This window comes from Durio zibethinus, chromosome 10 (assembly GCF_047325235.1).
Source record: "Durio zibethinus cultivar Kanyao isolate XHJ-2024 chromosome 10, ASM4732523v1, whole genome shotgun sequence".
Taxonomy (NCBI): domain Eukaryota; kingdom Viridiplantae; phylum Streptophyta; class Magnoliopsida; order Malvales; family Malvaceae; genus Durio; species Durio zibethinus.
This window is the reverse complement of record NC_143171.1, coordinates 26,585,895-26,605,506: the sequence shown is the minus strand read 5'-3', so window position 1 is coordinate 26,605,506 and position 19,612 is coordinate 26,585,895. Positions and strand designations below refer to the sequence as shown.

General features: G+C 33.8%; 4 protein-coding genes across 19 annotated transcripts; 3 read left to right on the top strand and 1 right to left on the bottom strand.

The window, feature by feature from the left end:
* Nucleotides 1-561: 561 nt before the first annotated feature.
* On the top strand, nt 562-4,863 carry LOC111291642 (uncharacterized). 7 transcript variants are annotated; one of them, XR_016345882.1, is made up of 15 exons: nt 562-931; nt 1,045-1,142; nt 1,361-1,461; nt 1,559-1,637; nt 1,828-1,888; nt 1,983-2,029; nt 2,171-2,263; nt 2,403-2,493; nt 2,751-2,799; nt 3,275-3,391; nt 3,475-3,622; nt 3,715-3,807; nt 3,895-3,986; nt 4,296-4,338; nt 4,451-4,863. XR_016345882.1 is itself a non-coding variant. In XM_022883459.2 (15 exons), exons 1-15 carry the CDS (start codon nt 874-876, stop codon nt 4,549-4,551), a joined length of 1,248 nt encoding a protein of 415 aa, XP_022739194.1. In that variant the 5' UTR covers nt 562-873; the 3' UTR covers nt 4,552-4,863. The 7 variants fall into 7 exon arrangements, 4 of the variants coding, with proteins under 4 accessions (XP_022739194.1, XP_022739193.1, XP_022739192.1 ...); XR_016345881.1 differs by having other exon boundaries at nt 3,272-3,391; XR_002690413.2 differs by having other exon boundaries at nt 2,739-2,799; nt 3,272-3,391; nt 4,451-4,546.
* Nucleotides 4,864-5,191: 328 nt separating this feature from the next.
* Nucleotides 5,192-10,556, bottom strand: LOC111291640 (alpha-mannosidase 2-like). Its single transcript, XM_022883452.2, has 4 exons — nt 9,802-10,556; nt 9,031-9,180; nt 8,769-8,801; nt 5,192-8,385 (listed from the first exon to the last, which is right to left on the bottom strand). The coding sequence occupies exons 1-4, from the start codon at nt 10,372-10,374 to the stop codon at nt 5,644-5,646; spliced, it is 3,498 nt and encodes a 1,165-aa protein (XP_022739187.2). The 5' UTR covers nt 10,375-10,556; the 3' UTR covers nt 5,192-5,643.
* A 1,331-nt stretch (nt 10,557-11,887) lies between these two features.
* Nucleotides 11,888-13,771, top strand: LOC111292063 (protein transport protein SEC13 homolog B). Its single transcript, XM_022884250.2, has 2 exons — nt 11,888-12,023; nt 12,712-13,771. The coding sequence occupies exon 2, from the start codon at nt 12,743-12,745 to the stop codon at nt 13,646-13,648; it is 906 nt and encodes a 301-aa protein (XP_022739985.2). The 5' UTR covers nt 11,888-12,023; nt 12,712-12,742; the 3' UTR covers nt 13,649-13,771.
* Nucleotides 13,772-14,469: 698 nt separating this feature from the next.
* On the top strand, nt 14,470-18,796 carry LOC111293414 (E2F transcription factor-like E2FE). 10 transcript variants are annotated; one of them, XR_016345878.1, is made up of 9 exons: nt 14,476-14,912; nt 15,058-15,110; nt 16,042-16,109; nt 16,923-16,995; nt 17,073-17,134; nt 17,306-17,680; nt 17,898-18,065; nt 18,378-18,450; nt 18,589-18,796. XR_016345878.1 is itself a non-coding variant. In XM_089767026.1 (5 exons), exons 1-5 carry the CDS (start codon nt 15,024-15,026, stop codon nt 17,925-17,927), a joined length of 627 nt encoding a protein of 208 aa, XP_089623152.1. In that variant the 5' UTR covers nt 14,470-15,023; the 3' UTR covers nt 17,928-18,796. The 10 variants fall into 10 exon arrangements, 1 of the variants encoding a protein (XP_089623152.1); XR_016345876.1 differs by having other exon boundaries at nt 15,228-16,109; XR_016345880.1 differs by lacking the exon at nt 16,042-16,109 and having other exon boundaries at nt 14,475-14,912.
* The last annotated feature ends 816 nt before the right edge of the window (nt 18,797-19,612 follow it).

Below are 19,612 nucleotides of genomic sequence, written 5' to 3'. Positions count from 1 at the left end.
GTCACAATTTAATTTTTCTACCGCATTTCCCACTACTAGTATTTCTAAGCTTAAAATTTAATTCCACATCAAAAGGAAAAAAACTTTTAATAAATTGAATCGGATAGAATTTGATCTATTTTTTTGGATAATATATAATATTATAAAATTTTAAAATTTGATTCAAATATGAATTTATTTTTTTTAAATTGATTAAATTTGAATTAAATTTTATTGATTTGATTTGGTTTATCAATTTTTAAATTTTAAATTTTATATATTATTTTAATAAATGTATATATAAAATTGTTATTTTATTTTATAAAATTTTTAAATATATATAAAAATTAATAAAAATATATAATTCAATTCGTTTCGATTTTTATTATTTTTCATATTTTGATTCAAAAATTTATTCAAAATTAATAAATATTTAATAATTAATTTTGATCCAAATCGAATAAAAGATATTGAATCAAACCAAACATTATAATATTAAATTGATTTTTAATTTTTCGATTTTTTTTCACCGCCAAAAATCCCGACATTAGTTACTTCCTACTCACTGTAAAATGTTAAAATGTATGCATCCACAAAATTTTCGTATGATTCGAGTCAATGGAATCAGAAACTCTTTTGACTCGTCGACTCGTAGTTCAGTTGAAACAGTGGTATACTAATACGGCTGCAGACAACATCGTATATGGTCTGTACCGAGTTCGTTAAAGTGCCACGCAAATCTAACTCAAACCAATTGAACTGCTTACCGTCCAACTAAAATCCCAGAACTGGACTGAACCCTACCTCACTTAACTTAGATTTCCCTGATTTGTTACCACCAGAAACAAAGCAGTTAAGCCCTTTTTTTGAGGAGAAGATCTAGGGTTTTTGGAAATGGAGAGTTCAGAGGAGAAGGTGGTTGCTGTGATCATGGTTGGTGGACCCACCAAAGGTAATAAACTTTGCCCTTTTTGTCTTGGTATGTACAATTGAGGCAATTTTCTTGGTGGGTTTTGGATTTTGATTTTGATGATTCTTGTTTTATTGCTTGGATTCTTTTTCCAGGGACTAGATTTAGGCCTCTATCATTCAATACTCCAAAACCTCTGTTCCCTTTAGCAGGACAGCCTATGGTTCAGCACCCAATTTCTGCTTGTAAACGGGTACTTTTTTCACAACTTTTTTTCCTCTTTATTTGATTTCTGAAGAAATTTCAAAACAATTGTCACATAATTGTATTTTAATTGTTATTTTAATCTTTTGTACCATAATTGCAATAGTTTGTTTTATGGTTTTTTTTTCTTTTTTTTTTTTGTAATTCGAAGCATAATTAATGTTTATATTTATTGATTTCCTATACCTTTGTTCTGTTGTTGAATAGATACCCAATTTGGTTCAAATTTTTCTAATTGGATTTCATGAAGAGAGAGACTTTGCATTATATGTCTCTTCAATCTCTAATGAGTTGAAAATGCCAGTGAGGTGATTACTGCACTGATTTATTACATTTTTCTTGTTTTTGGCCTTTTATTCTATGGTCGATCTCACATTTTTTTTGTTCTCACATCGGTTGAGGTAGGTACTTGAAAGAGGATAAACCCCATGGTTCAGCTGGTGGCCTTTATTACTTCAGAAATATTATCATGGAAGATAACCCGGTTTGAATTCTGCATTCCTTTTTCCATCCATTCATGTTCATATAATTTTGTTCTTTTTTGCTTTACTATCGTGCTATTATTTCCTTTTCCTTTCGAAGTTCTGATTCTCCATCCTCTGTAACTCTCAAACAATGCTAATTCAATGTGCAGATGCTTTGATTTACTTCTCATATATTTTCTTTTTCTGCAGTCGCATATCTTCCTGCTAAATTGTGATGTTTGTTGCAGTTTTCCATTGACAGACATGCTTGGTAACTTTCCTTTTCCTTATATAAGGTTATACTTTGAGTGTGCTTGTGCTTCCCCTTCAAAATGTGAGCTTTAGTTAAATGCTCATTTATGCAGAGGCTCACAAAAGATACGGTGGGATGGGAACAGTGTTAGTAATCAAGGTTAGTTCTTTTCTTTTTCCTTTTTTTCTCTTATTCAATTTTTAATTATCTGTAGATTGATTTTTAAAATTTACTTTAATTGCAAAATTGTTAGTCTTTGTTGTGGTAGTTTTTAACTTTTTCTTCTTGTTTCCTGTGCAGGTTTCTGCTGAATCAGCTAACCAGTTTGGCGAGTTGGTTGCTGATCCGATCACCAAAGAGCTACTGCATTACACTGAAAAACCTGAGACTTTTGTATGTGCATGGTGCAGTTTTAACCTTTCACTTTTAGTGTATGAGGAATTTATAGCTTGATTAATAGTCCTAATGATTTAGTAAAAATGTTGCTTCTTCCACTTTTTTTCCTTAGCTGTTTATATTTGATGGAATGCAGGTAAGCGATTTAATTAACTGTGGAGTTTACATCTTTACCCCTCATATCTTAACTGCCATTCAGGAAGTCTCCATGCACCGGGAAGGCCAAGGTTGTACTTGTATTTGTAATTACAATTTATGATGCCTTAACAAGCATGATCTAATCTTTGTATGATCTTGCAAAAGATATGGCACTTGAGGTAAAAAAATTAGCTTTGTTCTTGTGGGAGTCTGTCACAAATAAGATATGACTAAGGTCATGTTGCATATTGCAGTCTTCATGCTTTTACAACATGGTTGTTTCCTAATATACACAGAAAATTTTCTTTAGATATCAGTAAATGATTTTTTTTAGGTCATATTGCAGCTAATATACGCCATTTGTCAAGCTTTGAAACCCTGCAGTCTCCAACAAGGTTGTCCTCTTTCACTAGTCTTACTGTGCTTAAACGGTTCTCTTTTACATTTTTATATTCAAATATCTAGGAAAATGGATGAGAGACGTTTCATGTTTATAATTTGGCTTTTGTATACATGTTGATGTTATTGGTATATCTGCTAAGAGCCAACAGGTTCATATCATATGCAATTGATTTTTTAATGTAAGAGAAAACATACTTTTGCACATAATCCTCGAGGGTGCTCAATCAATCTGATAAGTTACCTCTCAAATATTTCTCCTTGAGCTTCTATTTTTCTTTAAAAGGTCAAGACCATATGTCTTAGTGTTTGATAATATGATTTTTCTTTTGCCCTCTCTTTTGTGTTCTGCTCCTAAGAAAATGTTGTATATCTGTTGGTTTTTCTTTTTTTTATTTTTTTGGTTACATCTTTTCATTATGGAAGGCTGCAATTCCAATCATAATGCTGATATCTCTTTCCTCTCAGTAGGGCCCTTCCCCTAGATTTTGTTAGATTAGATCAAGATATTTTGTCCCCTTTTGCTGGAAAGAAGCAGTTGTATACATACGAGACTATGGACTTCTGGGAACAGATCAAGACGCCAGGGTAAAATGTTATTTTGTGTTTGTTTTTCAATGAATTAATATTGATTGTCTTCTGCATATCCAAACCTGTTGTTATCTGTACAGGATGGCTTTAAAATGTTCTGGTCTTTATCTTGCCCAATTCCGCTTTACCTCATCCCATCTATTGGCTGGTGGAGATGGAACTAAAAGTGCTTCAATTGTTGGTGATGTTTTTGTGCATCCCTCAGCCAAAGTACATCCAACTGCAAAGGTATTCCAGCTTGTCTTTTTATTCTAGCATTTTTCAATATACTCTTTGTTGTCCAAATGCATAACCAAGTTCCGAGTCACTTTCATGAACAGATTGGTCCCAACGTCTCTATTTCAGCAAATGTTCGTGTAGGAGCTGGCGTAAGGCTTATAAGTTGTATCATCTTGGATGATGTTGAAGTTCAGGTAAGGAAGTGAACGTTTGAAAAGAAAACCTTCACATTTTTCTGTGTTAAACCAGTGCAAGTATTTATTCATTCGAGGAGAATATAGTTTGCTGTATTTTCTCCTGGCAGGAAAATGCAGTTGTTATTAATTCGATTGTTGGATGGAAGTCATCAATAGGGAAGTGGTCTCGTGTCCAGGCAAGTTTAGTACCTTTGTGTTGTAACCATATTATATACATATACACACATCATTCACACCCACATACATATAGATAGATATAGAATTGAGCCAATTTGTGTTCAATTAGCCTTATTTATTATCATAGCAGGCATGAATTGTTTCCTTGGTAGGGTATAAAACATGATTGATGATTATCAGAAAACAACTCTATAGAAATTTGTTGGAAGAAACTAGTAAATATAGCACAAGTTCATGTTTGAACATCACTACAAAGAACTAAGGTGGATTATTTTGTTCAGCTGGCTGATGGTCAACTTATTTTTCAGGCTGATGGAGACTACAATGCAAAGCTTGGAATTACCATCCTTGGTACTTTTCTGTACGACTAAATTTCTAGACGGTTTGATATATTATATTTTTAGTGGATAAAATCTCCAATGCAGTTGAAAAAATGTTGAGTTTGAGTTTATTTCTATTGCAGGAGAGGCTGTAATTGTAGAAGATGAAGTTGTTGTGATCAATAGTATTGTTCTTCCGAATAAGACCCTTAACTTGAGTGTGCAGGATGAGATCATTTTATGACAGTGAGGCTTCTTCTCACAGCCATCCTGATCATTTTACTTCCAGTTGGAGCATAATTGAGGCAGAAGTACAACTGTGGAATAGATTTACCACCAAAACCTTTTGATTTAAGATAACAGTTATAATTATCAATTTGAAGTTTAGAAATTTTCGAAGTCGAAGAGATAATTCTTTTGGTTGCTTTTGATCCTTACTGGTTGCTGCTCTTCTGTATGCTTCTAGTTTGGTTCTGTTGCAATATGTAGTTGCTGTTTCCTTGGCTGAATAGGATGGCAATTGCATCCAAATGAAATAAAATAGAACTTAGACAAACTCAATCTTTCCGGGGAAAATGCTCCAACTGATTGTGTTATCTATTTGGATACAAAACATTCCTTGAAGAACAAATAAAAAATAGCATATTATATCATTGGAATCAAGGAAACCCATTGCTTTCAAAGTTCCATCCAAGCAGGCACCATTGTCACTTGGAGATATTATCGAAAACTGGTAACTGGAGGACAAGAAACAGCAGGAAATGAACCAACTGCATTAAATATCATTCTCAAAACAGCAAGCAAGAAAAAGCCCATTCTCTGCAACTTTAGATACATTTGGAACTGACTGCACTAATGCTAGCACATTCTTGATTCTTAAACTTACTCCGGAGAAACGATCTTCATAAAACACAATGATATGAGCAAAATTTGAAGTTGATTACGGTCCAACCGTACAGCTGGAAGGGTTTACACAAACCTCAGTTCCCGAGAAGAATTCAGAAAAATGAATTTCTCAGTGTTAAATTAATAATACTAATTGTACACAAAACAAAAACTATCCTGATATCTTTCTATGGTAATCGGATGAAGGAAACCTTACGGTTCCACTAGATCACCCATTCCTAAGGCACACACTTCCGGGAAATGTCTTTACTTTCATCTAGTCTTTGAGTCTCTTGACTTGGTCAGAGATTTCATGAGATAGCAGCACTGAGTTGATTACCACTAATCATAATTGTATTGACAGTGGGAATACAAGATCTGCTCTCCTTTGCTACTAACTCTATTCAATCAGCACCAGAAGGAAAGTAGTAGTCAAATTAGCCCTTTGCATTTACTGGTGTGGCCTCAATTCCAACTTGTATGCTTGTATTTCCATGGGAGGGATAATTACACGTCCATCTTGAGCAACATCACCAACCTGCTCAGTGTACCCTAGCATCTCTGTGTCCTCATGCAGAAGATTTAAAGAAGTTGCTCTTGCATTTAGCACCGCAAGACCCTTGAACATGTTGAATAGGTTTACAGGCTCATCAGCCACACTTATACATTGAGATCTGGCCTTCTGGCAGTAAGAAGAATCCCAATTTCGCCTATGCAACGTTAAAACAAATCTAGGATCTCCAAGCTGCTGTTGAGAATATTTTGAAAGTTGGGGAACTTTGAAACTCACAACATGCAGATCACATGGTAAGGGAGTAGCTAGAGGAGAAAAGGATCTTGAGAGTGTCTGCACAGAAATTTCTTGCGGCTTCTTGGCAATGAATGCATGTAAGGGATAATTCAGGTGAGCACTAACACAATGAGAAAGAAGAGATGGACTCAGAGGAAGAGGGTTGGAAACAGGATTTGAAGTTGAAGAAATGTTGGATTCCATCAGGATATGGAAAACAACATTCATGACACGATTGTCCATCACTCCTTGCCCAAGACCACGCCCATCATCTCTCACCAAACGACGATCAAGCATAATCTCTAGCCACCCCTCTTGAAGGCTTGCTGCACCAACTGCTTGTCGAGAATGAACAGAAAACCGCTGGCCATTTGACCCTTGCATGAAAGCAAGGGAGGACATGGGATAGTAATTTCCCTGCAATGGAATCTTATCATATGTTTCTCTCCGGCTCATTTGAAAGCCATTCAAGTCAGAGTAGAAAATTCTTTTATTATCAGTATCTGTCTTATATCTAACAATTAATTCTCTGTCATTAAAATCCTTGCCAAGAAGCTCAACATGATATTCCTTCTCAATCAGAAACTCCTGTATTGTATTGCCTCCATTGTAAATACGAGTATAATGTGAGATGGGGGTTTTCTCCCATGAGGTCTTTGGGTAAGAGTACACCTCTTGCATCAAGGGACCCTCAGAGATAACCAGGTGCCCACCAGACTGAATTATAGGCTGAGCATCACCATCAGGTAAGAAAAGGTATGCACCTCCTGAACTTGAGTAAAGGCCTAACTCTTCAGCCACAACATTTTGGGAACCATTTTTGTGGGTTACTCTATGCAACAAACCATGCTTGACATCAAAGGTGAGAGTTTGATGCCGGTTCACGATTTCAACCACATCTCCTTCTACTTTTGAGCAAGCATACGGTGCAAGGCACTGAATTGAACTCAACTTTGAGAAGAATTTGAGTTTGGCTGGTTTAGCTTTTTCACATCCAACAAAGCCATTAGCAATATAATATGCCTGCAAACCCATGGCAGGAACAGAAGCTTTCCAGTGGACACGATGCCTGCCTGTAAAAACCTTGCTTTTGTCATGCTGCAATTCAGGAGAAACCTGGCTTTGAACACAAGTCCAGTTAGAATCCAAAACAGTAATATCTGGTCTGTTAACAACTACCATCACAACCTCTTCTCTTGTTTGCTCGAGAGGATTAAAGAATACAACTGACTGTGCAGTTCCTTTGGGAGCACTGATCGCTCTATGCACAGGCAGGGCATCATATTTAGATCTCAACTGTTCAGGATCAAACTGGGCAGGGGTCTGATCAGACTTCTCTTGGCGAATTCCAAGCAATACTTCAATTGCTTTGGACATGAAAATCTGCAGGTCCTGTAAAGAAGTGTGCATCCGATTTCCATAATCCAGAACAACATGATCCTTAGCAGTTCCAGTCACTCCATCATGATGCTGAAAAAGAGCTAAATTCCTCCTTGCAGCTGTAAACTTATAAGCATACCCCATTGGCAACTTCTCACACTGTGCTCTCTGGCAATGACCAAGTAAGAATGCCATGAACATTTCTGCTGCACGAAGTGTTTGCTCTAATACCCGATCAACAGCTTTGAAGAAAGGTCTCGACACATAATAGCTACTCCAATAATACTGCTGCCTATCAGCATAAGTAAAGAAGTCACCTGATAAAGAAGGAAAACCTCCAATCTGACCAGAGCCGATTTCTCTAGGAAGGGAATAGTTTATTCTGTCAGCCTCATCTCGAAGGGTCTGGAAATAGTCATCCAAAGTACCAAATTTTGCTTCTGCATTTAAACTGGGACTAGAGTTAATGTAATCAAATATCATTTGATAATTTCTAAACTGAGCTTCTGCTTCATCAATGCTGACATAGCGGAAATCATCTCCCAGAGGTACAAGAAGCGTATTGGTCCGGTATAGGGTTGACTTCTTCCGATATTGATCTAGTAGTTTTAGTGCCCTCTCCTGCACATTTTCTTGGTTAGTCTCTACAGGATGTTTGCCCCACGGACAGAGTTCATAAAAGAAGCCATGTCCACGTGTACGAGCAAAATCAAACTGACAACAAATTGCAGGCTCTGGTCCACAAGTATGTGGAATATCATATGAATAGAATGGCATCATATGCACAAAAATGTCAGTAGTTTCCTCAGCATCCCAGCTCTGACGCCAGATATATTCCAAATTTTTATTCCAAGCAAGTTCCTTCTTCAGTTCATAATGGGTCCTTTGAATAAGCATGTTCTCAAAGCCCATACGACGGAGGAGATAAGCCATGGTAGGTGAGTAACCAAATGGATCTATTGCCCAAGAATTTTTGGGGACAAACCCAACGGTGTCATTCAGCCACATATTTCCTTCAGTTATCTGTTCACAAATATCAGAAAGTCAAAGTAAATAACAAGGCATTAAAGAATTTTTGAGGATAGAACACTAAAAGAAATAGAAAACCTTGTTCATCATTGATGAAAATTTAAAGAAGACAAGGAAGCAAGAAAGAAAGTCATTTTAATGGATTTCCCAAATGCATGAGTAAACCCTGGTTTTTCAGGAGGTTTACTCAAACACATCTAGCATCTTTTCAAGTGCGAATCCAAAAATATAGGACAAGTTGATATTTTCACACACGACATCATGGGTCACAATCATTGACATATACACAAAACACAAGACCTCAGCATACCAAAACCTTCTAAAAAGATGGTCATAAAGCCAAATACAATCACCAAGAAACAAGGTTCAAGGTATACCTGCTCGATTATGGCAAAATAATGTGAATTAGCCTGTATCAAGAAAAAAAAAAGGTTGTTAAGTCCAAATGCAAACTTCATAATCTGAAATAGCTACATTGAAGTTTAATTCTAAGTACGGGACTAAAATAACCAAAAAGAAAAGAGAGAATTAGAGAAAAAGAAAACAATGTTGAACTAACCCCCCCCCCCCCCAAAAAAAAAAAAAAAAAAAAAAACCACATGTATGAATTTCTAGGATTACATAAGCTTGTGGGGATACCTCATCATTCATCACCCAGCCACCTCCTACTATTTCTAACTGGCCATTCTTCACCAAATTTGTGAAAGACTCCCTTTTATCCACTGAGGCATCTCTCCACCATCTTTCCAAAAATGACATCTCTTCCCATATGAACTTCCGCCTATTATCCTGCAAATACAATTTCAAACAACTTAGGAAATTTAAAAGGCTGCCATTTTCTTTTAATCCGAAAAAAGAAAAAAGAAAGTTAATATTTTCTTGTTTCTCCTCAATTTAATAGTTATAAATAAGTCTAAGTGCACAAAAATCACCTTTGTGTAACATACATATTCCAAGAAGCAAAACAGCTTTGAACTAAAAAGTTAAAAATACATTTAACTATTTCAACACAATCCATTAAAACATATCAGCTTCAGTAATTACTCCAATAAACATCAAAATTTACTTCCCAAAGGAATCAGAAGGATTACTGAAATTCCATTTCTATGCAAACTAAAGGAAAGATAAAACATTCCCACTATTTCATTCACTTGACCTGACTTTAGCACCATGGATCCATAAAACACTAACAAGCTCAAAAATCAAATCCCAAACAAAACTCTAACTTCATTCAACACTAAATATCAACAGAAAAAAGAACTAGCAAGCTGAACAACCAAATCCCAATCAAAATTTAACTTTATTCAACACCAAATATCAACAAAACAAACAAGCTCAAAATCAAATTCCAACTTTATTCAACCATTAAAAAACCCCATTAAAAAAGGAAAAAGAAAAGAAAAACCTCACCTTTGACAAAGTGTCAACAATGGTATCAAGTATAATCCTTGACTGCCTCTCATAATACTCTTCCACCGTGAACTTCCACCCTGGATCATTATGAGAATGAGGTACCACAAAAACCTTCAATTTTTCGCTATCCCATTCATCTCCTTTATAACTAACTTTCCACCCTTGTGTCCAAGCCCCTCCAGGTTTATCCAAAAACTCAATTTTATCATACAATTCTTTAGTCGTTATATCCACCGCGGCACCGTTCTGGTTTGGATTCAAGATGGGATGTTTTCGGATTACTGGTTTCCGAGTCTTGAGCCTTCTGGTCATGGATCGGGCCTTGAAGTGGGATGAAATGGGTTTTGGGATTCCGAAGAGGAGAGTTAAGAGGAAGAACATAAAGGAAAGGGAAAGAGCTACGGTCAAGAAGTTGGTGAAAAGGAAGCTAATCAGAGCCGTCCGTTTTCGTGACTTTCGAGTAGAATGGGCTTTCGGAGTTGATTTGGCGGTGTCTGATGAAGAAGGGAGTAATGACTGTGCCCATTCTCCGCCACTGCGGGTGTCGCCAAGGTAGGAGGACAATGGCATGTTTGGGATTCTCTAATTAGCGTTTGTTTCTTCTTTCTTCTTCTTCCTCCTCTTCCGTTTTCTGCTTTTCCTTCTTTCAAACAGAGCTTCCTCCGTTTTTCTCTCTGTTTATTTTTTTTTATGTGATGGGAAGACATGGCGATTTTGGCGCCTTTCTGTTTTATTTTGTGTCGTTGTAAAATACGAAAATGATCACGTGATAATTCCTATCTACATACGCACATATACTTAAATTTTATTTTTTTCGTTAAATTATGAAATATTTCATATAATATTAAAAATTACTTTAAAATTATATAAAATATTTAATATGATATCTCAATTATAAATTTATTAAATATTAATTTCAACTATAAATCAAAATGATATTAGCTCATATTGACACGTGACAAACAAATAATTTTTTTAATATCATATTAATTAATAAATTTATAATTTAAATATCATATTAAAAAATTTTAAAATTTTATATCATATTTATTATAATTTAAAAATCATACCCCATAATTTTTTTTTTACTATCGTTTTATAATTATCCAATTTTAATAAAAAAATTATATAAAAATCATATAAAATTTTGATGAACTTCATAATTTTTTTAATTATAATTAATTGTATTACAATAATTATAATTAATATACTCCTTAAATTTATATATAATTTTTATTAAAATTTCAAATCATATAACTTTTGTATTTTTCTATATCAAATATATTATGTTTAAAATTATCATATCAACAATCAAACATTTTATTTTTATTTTTTAAAATAAAAAAAGAAAATAAATTTATATAACTTGAATTTTGGTGAAAACATTTTTTAGTCTTTCTTCTTATAAATGTGGATTCTTCCTAATAAATTTGTACCAAAAGATAATGATTTGTGTTATTATAACATAGTAATCTATTACATTTATTGAGCCTTAACTAAATAATAATACTAGCAATGGATAAATTGTAATCATTATCTCATAAATTTACTAATAAAAGATAAAATGGTAGGTATCATCTCATGAATTTTATTTCTCATCTTACATTTTTTATTCTACATTTTAAGAGAAATTTTAATTTTAAATTGTTTAAAGGTAAATCCATAAATAATTGTTCAATTTAGATATGTTAAGACTCCTAGTTAATTATTTTCACTTTATCTCTAGATTTTTTAGAATAATTTTTTTTTAATGAGAGTTAAAGTTACAGCTCAATAAAATAATTCCCAAAAAAAAAAATTATTATATTTAGTATAATATTTAATTAATAAATAAATATAAAATTAAATTAAATTCAACTATGATTGAATTCAAACTTAATATTTTATGATTTTAAAATCTTTTCCTTGTCATAGAGAATTTATAGATTTGGGAATTAGCTTGATTAAAATGTTTTATTTTGATGAAAAATTCACTTAAAATGTTTAATCAGTAATAAAAAAATGAAAAATAAAAAGAGAGTTGTTTGGTGGATTAGCTTAAGCTAACTCTTATTACTGTTTGGCTCCAAATAACAATCCACGCGTCCAAACAAAACGGCCCAGAAATAGTTTTAATACAGTTTGCCACTTCTCCTTTTCGCTCGAAATTTTACAGTTTCAGGCTGGTCTCTAGCCTAGCCGTTACCAAACTCCTAAATCTCCCTTTCTCTCTCTATCGGGTACTTATTTCTTGATTTATGCTTTAATTTTCAACCATTTGTGTTGTTTCTCAAATGTATTATATGATCTTCAGATCTGTTTTGTTTATGGTAATTTAAGTTTGACTTAGATTCATAGTTTCTAGACTGAAGATCCTGTGGATATGAAAATTGAAATGAACCCAATTTTGAATTTTTGATTCTGGTTTGTTTTGATTTTAATTCCTTATGCTATAAAATTAATTGGGTTCTATTAGAAAATGATCTTTTTGTTATGATTTCTGGGATTGATTTTGTTTGGCGGGTATCTCTTAGGTTTTTGTATCTTTCCCCATGAATTTTTAGGAAAATTTGTTTCTTTTTTGTTTGGGATTATCATTTGCTGCATCTTCGACGTTGCTCTGAAGCCAAATCATGCATTTTGTTATTCAAGAGAGTTAAAAGGTTTAAATTTTAATTTTTGAAAACATTTGGTTGTTTCTGTACCCAAAGATGCTCCTTTGCTGAAAGGAAAAGCAAGTAGCAAATGAATAATCAAATGGAGCCTTAGCGATTTCTAATTTGGTATAAATGCTCACAATGTCATATATTAGATATTTAGATTGCTATTGCACGTAAAAGAGTTTGAGAATTACTTGAAATGACTTGGGTGGTTTAAATATTATCGATCAATGTATATTTGATATGATTTTGGATATTGAAATTGAAGATATAAGGAGCCGCCACTTGGAGTTCGAAAGATGCCTGCACAGAAAATTGAGACAGGCCATAAGGACACAGTCCATGATGTTGCCATGGATTATTATGGAAAACGTTTGGCAACTGCCTCATCTGATACTACCATTAAGATCATTGGTATAACCAGCTCAGGTTCACAGCAACTTGCTGTTCTACATGGCCATAAAGGACCCGTTTGGGAGGTTGCTTGGGCACATCCCAAGTTTGGTTCAGTGCTTGCATCCTGTTCTTACGATGGCCAGGTGATAATCTGGAAGGAAGGTAATCCAAATGAGTGGCTTCAGGCTCATGTTTTTAATGATCATAAGTCATCTGTGAACTCCATTGCATGGGCACCCCATGAAATTGGCCTCTGTTTGGCTTGTGGATCTTCTGATGGGAATATCTCGATCTTCACTGCTAGGGCTGATGGTGGTTGGGATACCACCAGGATAGACCAAGCTCACCCTGTTGGAGTAACCTCAGTTTCATGGGCACCATCAACAGCACCAGGTGCTTTAGTTGGATCTGGTCTACTGGATCCTGTTCAGAAGCTTGCATCTGGTGGTTGTGACAATACTGTGAAAGTATGGAAGCTGTCTAATGGTACTTGGAAGATGGACTGCTTCCCTGCCCTCCATATGCACACTGATTGGGTGAGGGATGTTGCTTGGGCACCCAACTTGGGGCTTCCTAAATCCACTATTGCAAGTGCTTCTCAGGATGGGAAAGTTGTTATTTGGACTTGTGCTAAAGAAGGAGAACAATGGGAGGGTAAGATTTTGAAGGATTTCAAGACCCCAGTTTGGAGGGTCTCATGGTCGCTGACCGGAAACTTGTTGTCTGTTGCCGATGGGAATAACAACGTAACTTTATGGAAAGAAGCAGTTGATGGTGAATGGCAACAAGTTAGTACTGTTGAGCCATGAAGTTTTGAGTTTTTCTTTTTCATCTCTCTACAGTCATTTTAACTTCTTTTTATTCTTAGTCAGCTTCAAGTTCCTCAGTCTGTTATCACTATTTTCTAATTGATTTTTGTTTGAATACTTCCATTTGCGTTGTTGTTATTTTTTCTTGGCATGGTGTTGATCTATACTTGGAAACTACTTTTGATTTGTTCTTTTTGCAACATTGGAAATTTATCGAGAACTACTTATGAGTTCAACATAATTATGTCACTGTTGGCACCCAATCCATAGCTTTCAATTCTTGAAACAGTCCAATTAAGTGGATTTCATTAATAGATTTGAATTTGACGGGTGAACTAAATCGATTCGAATATTTGTATCGTGTAAAATATTATATTAATGTTATATTTTATATGAAAATTATATTATAAATTATATTAACATAAAAACATGAAATATATTTTTTTAATTATATTAAATTTATTTATGATTTTTATTAAAATTTTATATAATATTATTGTTATATTTTTAATTTATATTATTTTTATATCATGTCGTCGTATTATATTTTAAAATTTAAAAATTTTTATTTGAAAAATATCTAAAATCGTTCATGACCAACGTTTTAATACGAAAAAAAATAAATTATATGTAATTTAATGAACATGAGTCAAAAATTTTAAACTCATTTATAAAAATAAAAAATTCTTTTAAATTTGTTTGTAAAATTAAAGTTTTTTAACGTGGTTTATTAAATAATAACTCTTTTTTAGTACAAATAATAATACAAGCCCGAGCAAGAGGTCAAGCACAAAAATGTGAAAGTAAAAGCGCGGTTCAAGATCTCAATTTGAATTCGCGCGACCCACCGAACAGCCAATGTGAAAGAAAACAAACACCAGATCTGATTTCACATTTGGATTTACAAACCCGCCAACCAAATTTTCTCTCTCTTTCTCACCGACCAAGCACAAAACAAGATTCAACTTTCCTTCTTACGTCTTCTCTTCTCTTGATTCACTTTTTATTGCTCGGGAAAACATCCATGTCTTCATTTGTTACCCGACAATCTGAAACTAATTCAAGAACTCTTTACCGTAGCAAAGAGCAATCTCTCGGCCTTTTGTGCTCCAAGTAAAATCTTTTCTTAGCTCCTTGAAGTTTCTTGGATTTGATCTTGTTCAATCTTTAAACTTCTTAACATTCTTTTGTATCGGTTTCATGGCGTTGTATAATCATGGCGATGTTCAAACGATTGGACTCGACGATGCCGCTTAAGAATTAGGTCTTTTATCTAATTTTCTATTCCTTGCTGATAAAATGAAAATGATTACTAATAATTCCTCGCCCCAAAAGTTGGAATCTTGAAGATCAACATTTTATTAGAATTAAATTAATGGGCTTTATTGAAAACCTCCTGGATATTTCAGGAGTTGAACGTCGTCGTATCTATGATGTGGTGAATACATTGGAGAGTATTGGAGTAAGATGCAATTTTTTTTTTTTGTTTTACACTCATTTTTTGTTATCATTTCTTTTATTGGTTTACTTGGTGAATGGTATAGCTTGAGTTGGTTATTGGGTTTTTATGTTTATTTAGGTAGTGGCAAGAAAAGGGAAGAATCAATTCTTACGGAAGGGTAATGGAGAAATTCCAAGGGCTTTGGAGAAACTTAAGTAGATTTTAAGTTTCTAATTTTCATTTCATTTTCACCTTTTTTATAATTATTTTTTAACTGAAGAACCGGACTTGTCATTTTCCTGCTTACAGGAAAAGGCTCTGAAACAGAATTTCTGTATTTCAGGTTGCAACAAATCATTAAGGGTAGAATTCTGTTGTAGTTCCTTTACTTCATTTGTTTGCTGAAAATTTTAGCCCCAAAGAAACTTAAGCAAATTGGTTTTTCAATGAGTGGAACTGAGACAGTTGCTAACATATCTTAGTGATGTAATATAAAGGGGAAACTGGGTCTATTATATCTTATCAATTTAGTTTGATTCAGTTTATGCCTTTAATTTGAAGTAGGGTTAATACGTAGTTTGGCCTTTGAACTATATTATTTTTAACGATCCGGTACCTATAGAACCATTGACTAACACTGTTAGTCAAAATGCTGACATTTTCTTGTCAATATTCTCGTCTTTCCATGTTTAAATAGCGGAGCTATTTTGTTTAAGTCTCAGATGAAAATGAAAGTAGACTGTCATTAGATATGAAGATTGAAGAGCATGATATTCCTTCAGAATCATCTAAACATAGCCTTTTTATTCTGTCTTTTGATATGCTAGTAAATTACTTTGCAATACAGATCATTGTTCTACATACAGTCATTCATGCGTGGAACACAATTTTTGTAAAACAAATTTTCATTTGTTTATAGTATTTTAGCCAGCATTGCTGTTTATTTGCTTAGATACCAGAAGAGAAAAATCCCTCTGGCTTATCGCGCAGAATTTTGTCAAGCTTTTTCTTTGCTAAGAAGTAAGAGAACTTCTCTTTTATGTGGGTTTGCTGTTATGAACCGTTAATTTTGTTGGGAATATTGACTCAAATCCCATAAGAGATTTGTTTGAGATTTGTCAGATATTGCTTGATGGACAAGAAGACTTGCAAATGAAGAATTCAAAGAGAAAGAGGATTCTTAATAGGTAAATTTAACTTGCAAGAGAAGAATTCTAAAAGGAAAGGGATTCTTAATAGGTAAGTTTGCCTTACAGGAGAAGAATTCTAAGAGCAGAGGGATTCTTAATGGACAAGTTTGTATGGTTATAAATAGGTGAAATCTCTATAGGGTTAGGTATGAGAAAAAGATGTAAGAGAGTTATAGGATTTTGTGGGATAGACACCCCATAGGAGTATTGAGACTCTACGTCTTATGGGTGTGTATGTTTGTTTGTGAGTGGACTAAAGGAGATTGAGAGGGTTCACATAGGTATGATCTATGGGAACATATGGGTATGTGTTTGGTTGTGTTGAAAGGGTGCACAAGAGTTTGGATTTGTGTTTGTTTGGATTGAGAATACTCCATAGGATTAGAGGAAATTGAGAGTGTCTTATGAGTATCGATTGCTGAGTGAGATTGATGATATGATGTATGTTTGTAATTCTCTACAATTAGTGGATCTTGTTTCTCATCCGTGGATGTAGGTCAGTTGGATCGAACCATGTTAAATTATTGTCTCTTGTGTGTTTGATTTATTGTTTGATTTTGCTTCCGCTGTGTGTGATTGGATTAGAGATTTTTAGCCCAACAAATTTGTCCTGTATGTTTAATATCTGATTTCTTTTCTACAGGCTGAAATGATCACCCTTGATAGTGCTGCGGTTGCTTTGCTGGGTGATGTCCACAATTCAACTGCTATGAGAAGTAATGGAACTCACCATTATTAACTTCATTTCTAAATTTTATTAATGTCAATCATTTGTGCTTTGCTATGGTTGCAGCAAAAGTTAGACGATTGTATGACATTGCCAATGTGCTTTCTTCCATGAATTTGATAGAGAAGGTAATGACACTATCGCAAAAAGCACATCCAAATCCTGCAAAAAAGAATTCCTTCTTTTCCCCCCATATCATGCCCAAGGATCATAAATCATAAGCGACCTCAGCCCTCAAAGAAGCCTAAAACTTGTCCCGTGCTTCTCACTAGTTCTTTATTTGCTTGATCGATTTGCAGACCCACCACCCTGATAGCAGGAAACCGGCATTTAGGTGGCTTGGATGGGGAGCCAAACTTCATAATGGATCAACGACAGCTTTGGTTTTGAATGAATCAAAGAAGAGGATGTTTGGGACTGAGATTACAAACCACAGATTAAAGAGAACAAAGGCAAACTCAGTCTATCAGAAGTTAAACCAAAAGGAAAATATGGCAATGCATATTAAGCATGAGAATGCAGATAAAATGGAGCAGCATTCAAAGCAGAGCTCCAAGGGTTTTGTATTTGGCCCTTTTACTCCTGCCAGTATGCCCTCAGGAAATAAAAATGTGAGACCAATTCGGACTGGAAGAGCCTTGCGTCTACTTATAAACCTCAGTATCTTAATCAAGGTATATTACCTTCTTTGATTCATTATTTAAAATATATATTACTTTCCTCAGTTGTTTCAGCAGACAGAATGAGTCCTTTTCCTTTTGGATCATGTATAAAACATAATGGCAGCTGCTAGTGGGATTGCTCCTGTCTTGCATATCAGGCGTGGTCATATTAGAATCCATATAATTGCCATTGTAATTGTATGATATGGTTTTGTTAATGGTGTTGCAGCTCTTAGTGATCTTTTGGCTCATTACATGAAAGCATGGAAGTCTTGGTATGCTGAAGTTACCGGAAAAGAAGAGATTCGTTTAAGTCCCCGATCCCCCTTTCTGATTCTCTAACATCAAGATGACCAAATACACATGTTCAAAATGGAACGCAACATTTTTTTTACAGGTATATGACACTTTGTTGGGTGTATTTTCTCTATCCATCCCTCTCCAGTAATCATAACCATTCACTTGATGCGTTTCCTAATGCCTTCTGTGAGCTTCGAGCTCCTTTACATTTTTCTTTCCTTGTTTAGAAACTTGAACATGCAATAAGTTACTGAATTACTGATCAAAGAAGGAAGAAATTATTATGAATTTGAAGAGTTTTTCATAGATTTAATAACCAAGATAGCTATCATGGGCTACACAGATTCATCGATATCGATCTTGTCACTTTGTCTTTACATTCATTTCCTCTCTTGTTTGAAATTGGCAGCTAAGTCTTATGAACTTCAGAATAATTACAGGACCTTAAAAGCTATCATATCATTATTTCTATGAACATCTTGGTGAGTTTGTCCTTACTTGAAAGAAGAATCCTTATCTTTTCTATCCTCAACCAATTCCAGGGCTTTATCAACATTCATTTTCAAGCCTTTATCATCATATATATCTAATTGATTTAGTAGAATTTTTAAACTTTGCAGATATTATTGGGGCAAAGTTGCGGTATACCATAAGGTGGGGTCAAAATCACAGGGTTTTGTGGTTCTAAGCCTTGGCTAAGAAACCATTTGAGCCACATGCACCACCTCCCCACTTGTTCATTGTCCTACTTGTGAGAAATGTGATTTAGTGAAAGAACAATGGGCCTACATTGTTTAGTGATTTTCTTCAACCATCAATTTTTTTTCCCTATTTTGGCTCTTGTTTTTCTATGATAGACTGACTCCTGGTTCGAGCTTTGATGATGACATGATCCTTCATTGTTTTCATATTAAGATGACGCAAACCATTAATGAGTTAAAAGTCCTTTTCTTCCCCTCTTAATAGGCATATACCAAAGCAAACTTTCTGTATTCACCAACATTTTCTCTTTCAAGTGGGAAAAAAGATGTTGATTTGATCCCAATTCCCCTTGATCCTTTCTCATTTTTAAGAAAAAGTTAATATACCAAAATTTGCCCCTAGACCCATTTTATTCTAATCTTGTCAAATCCAACCGCCAAATTATTTCTTTAATCACTCTGTTTCTTAATATTAGATCGAGTAATTTATATATTTATATTATATTTTATATAAAAATTATAAATCATAATTTTTATTGATATAAAAATATAAAATATTTTTATTAAAATTTTAAATTATATTATTTTTAAATTATATTTAATATTATTAGGTTTACTTAATTCATGCATCCAATTGAATTATATTTTATTTTTATAAAATATGATAATATGTAAATAAAGCAAAAAATTGTAAGTATAATATTTAAATTTTAAATAAGTATATAAATTTTTATAAAATATAATTATATGAATTAATTGAATTAAATTTTAATTTTTATTTAAAAAATAAAATGTTAAATCATTTATTATTGGGTAGAAGATACAAATTTTAATATATTTAAATGTTTTAAAATAATATTAATACGAGATTAATTGTAATTAATATTAACATAATTTTTTATAAAAAAATATAATGCTTACATGTAATTATCTCAAAATAAAG

Bases quoted from the DNA above. Each gene is read 5' to 3' on its own strand.
- LOC111291642 (XM_022883456.2), top strand. From the start codon at position 874: ATGGAGAGTTCAGAGGAGAAGGTGGTTGCTGTGATCATGGTTGGTGGA. The intron at 932-1,044 runs GTAATAAACTTT...TTCTTTTTCCAG, and splicing joins GGTTGGTGGACCCACCAAAG to GGACTAGATTTAGGCCTCTA. The intron at 3,808-3,917 runs GTAAGGAAGTGA...TTCTCCTGGCAG, and splicing joins TGGATGATGTTGAAGTTCAG to GAAAATGCAGTTGTTATTAA.
- LOC111291640 (XM_022883452.2), bottom strand. From the start codon at position 10,374: ATGCCATTGTCCTCCTACCTTGGCGACACCCGCAGTGGCGGAGAATGG. The intron at 9,181-9,801 runs GTGAGGTTTTTC...TTGTATTTGCAG, and splicing joins TTGTTGACACTTTGTCAAAG to GATAATAGGCGGAAGTTCAT. The intron at 8,386-8,768 runs GTATACCTTGAA...ATTTGTGAACAG, and splicing joins ATTTTGCCATAATCGAGCAG to ATAACTGAAGGAAATATGTG.
- LOC111293414 (XM_089767026.1), top strand. From the start codon at position 15,024: ATGGGCTTTATTGAAAACCTCCTGGATATTTCAGGAGTTGAACGTCGT. The intron at 15,111-16,922 runs GTAAGATGCAAT...TCTTTTCTACAG, and splicing joins ATACATTGGAGAGTATTGGA to GCTGAAATGATCACCCTTGA. The intron at 16,996-17,072 runs GTAATGGAACTC...CTATGGTTGCAG, and splicing joins CAATTCAACTGCTATGAGAA to CAAAAGTTAGACGATTGTAT.
- LOC111292063 (XM_022884250.2), top strand. From the start codon at position 12,743: ATGCCTGCACAGAAAATTGAGACAGGCCATAAGGACACAGTCCATGAT.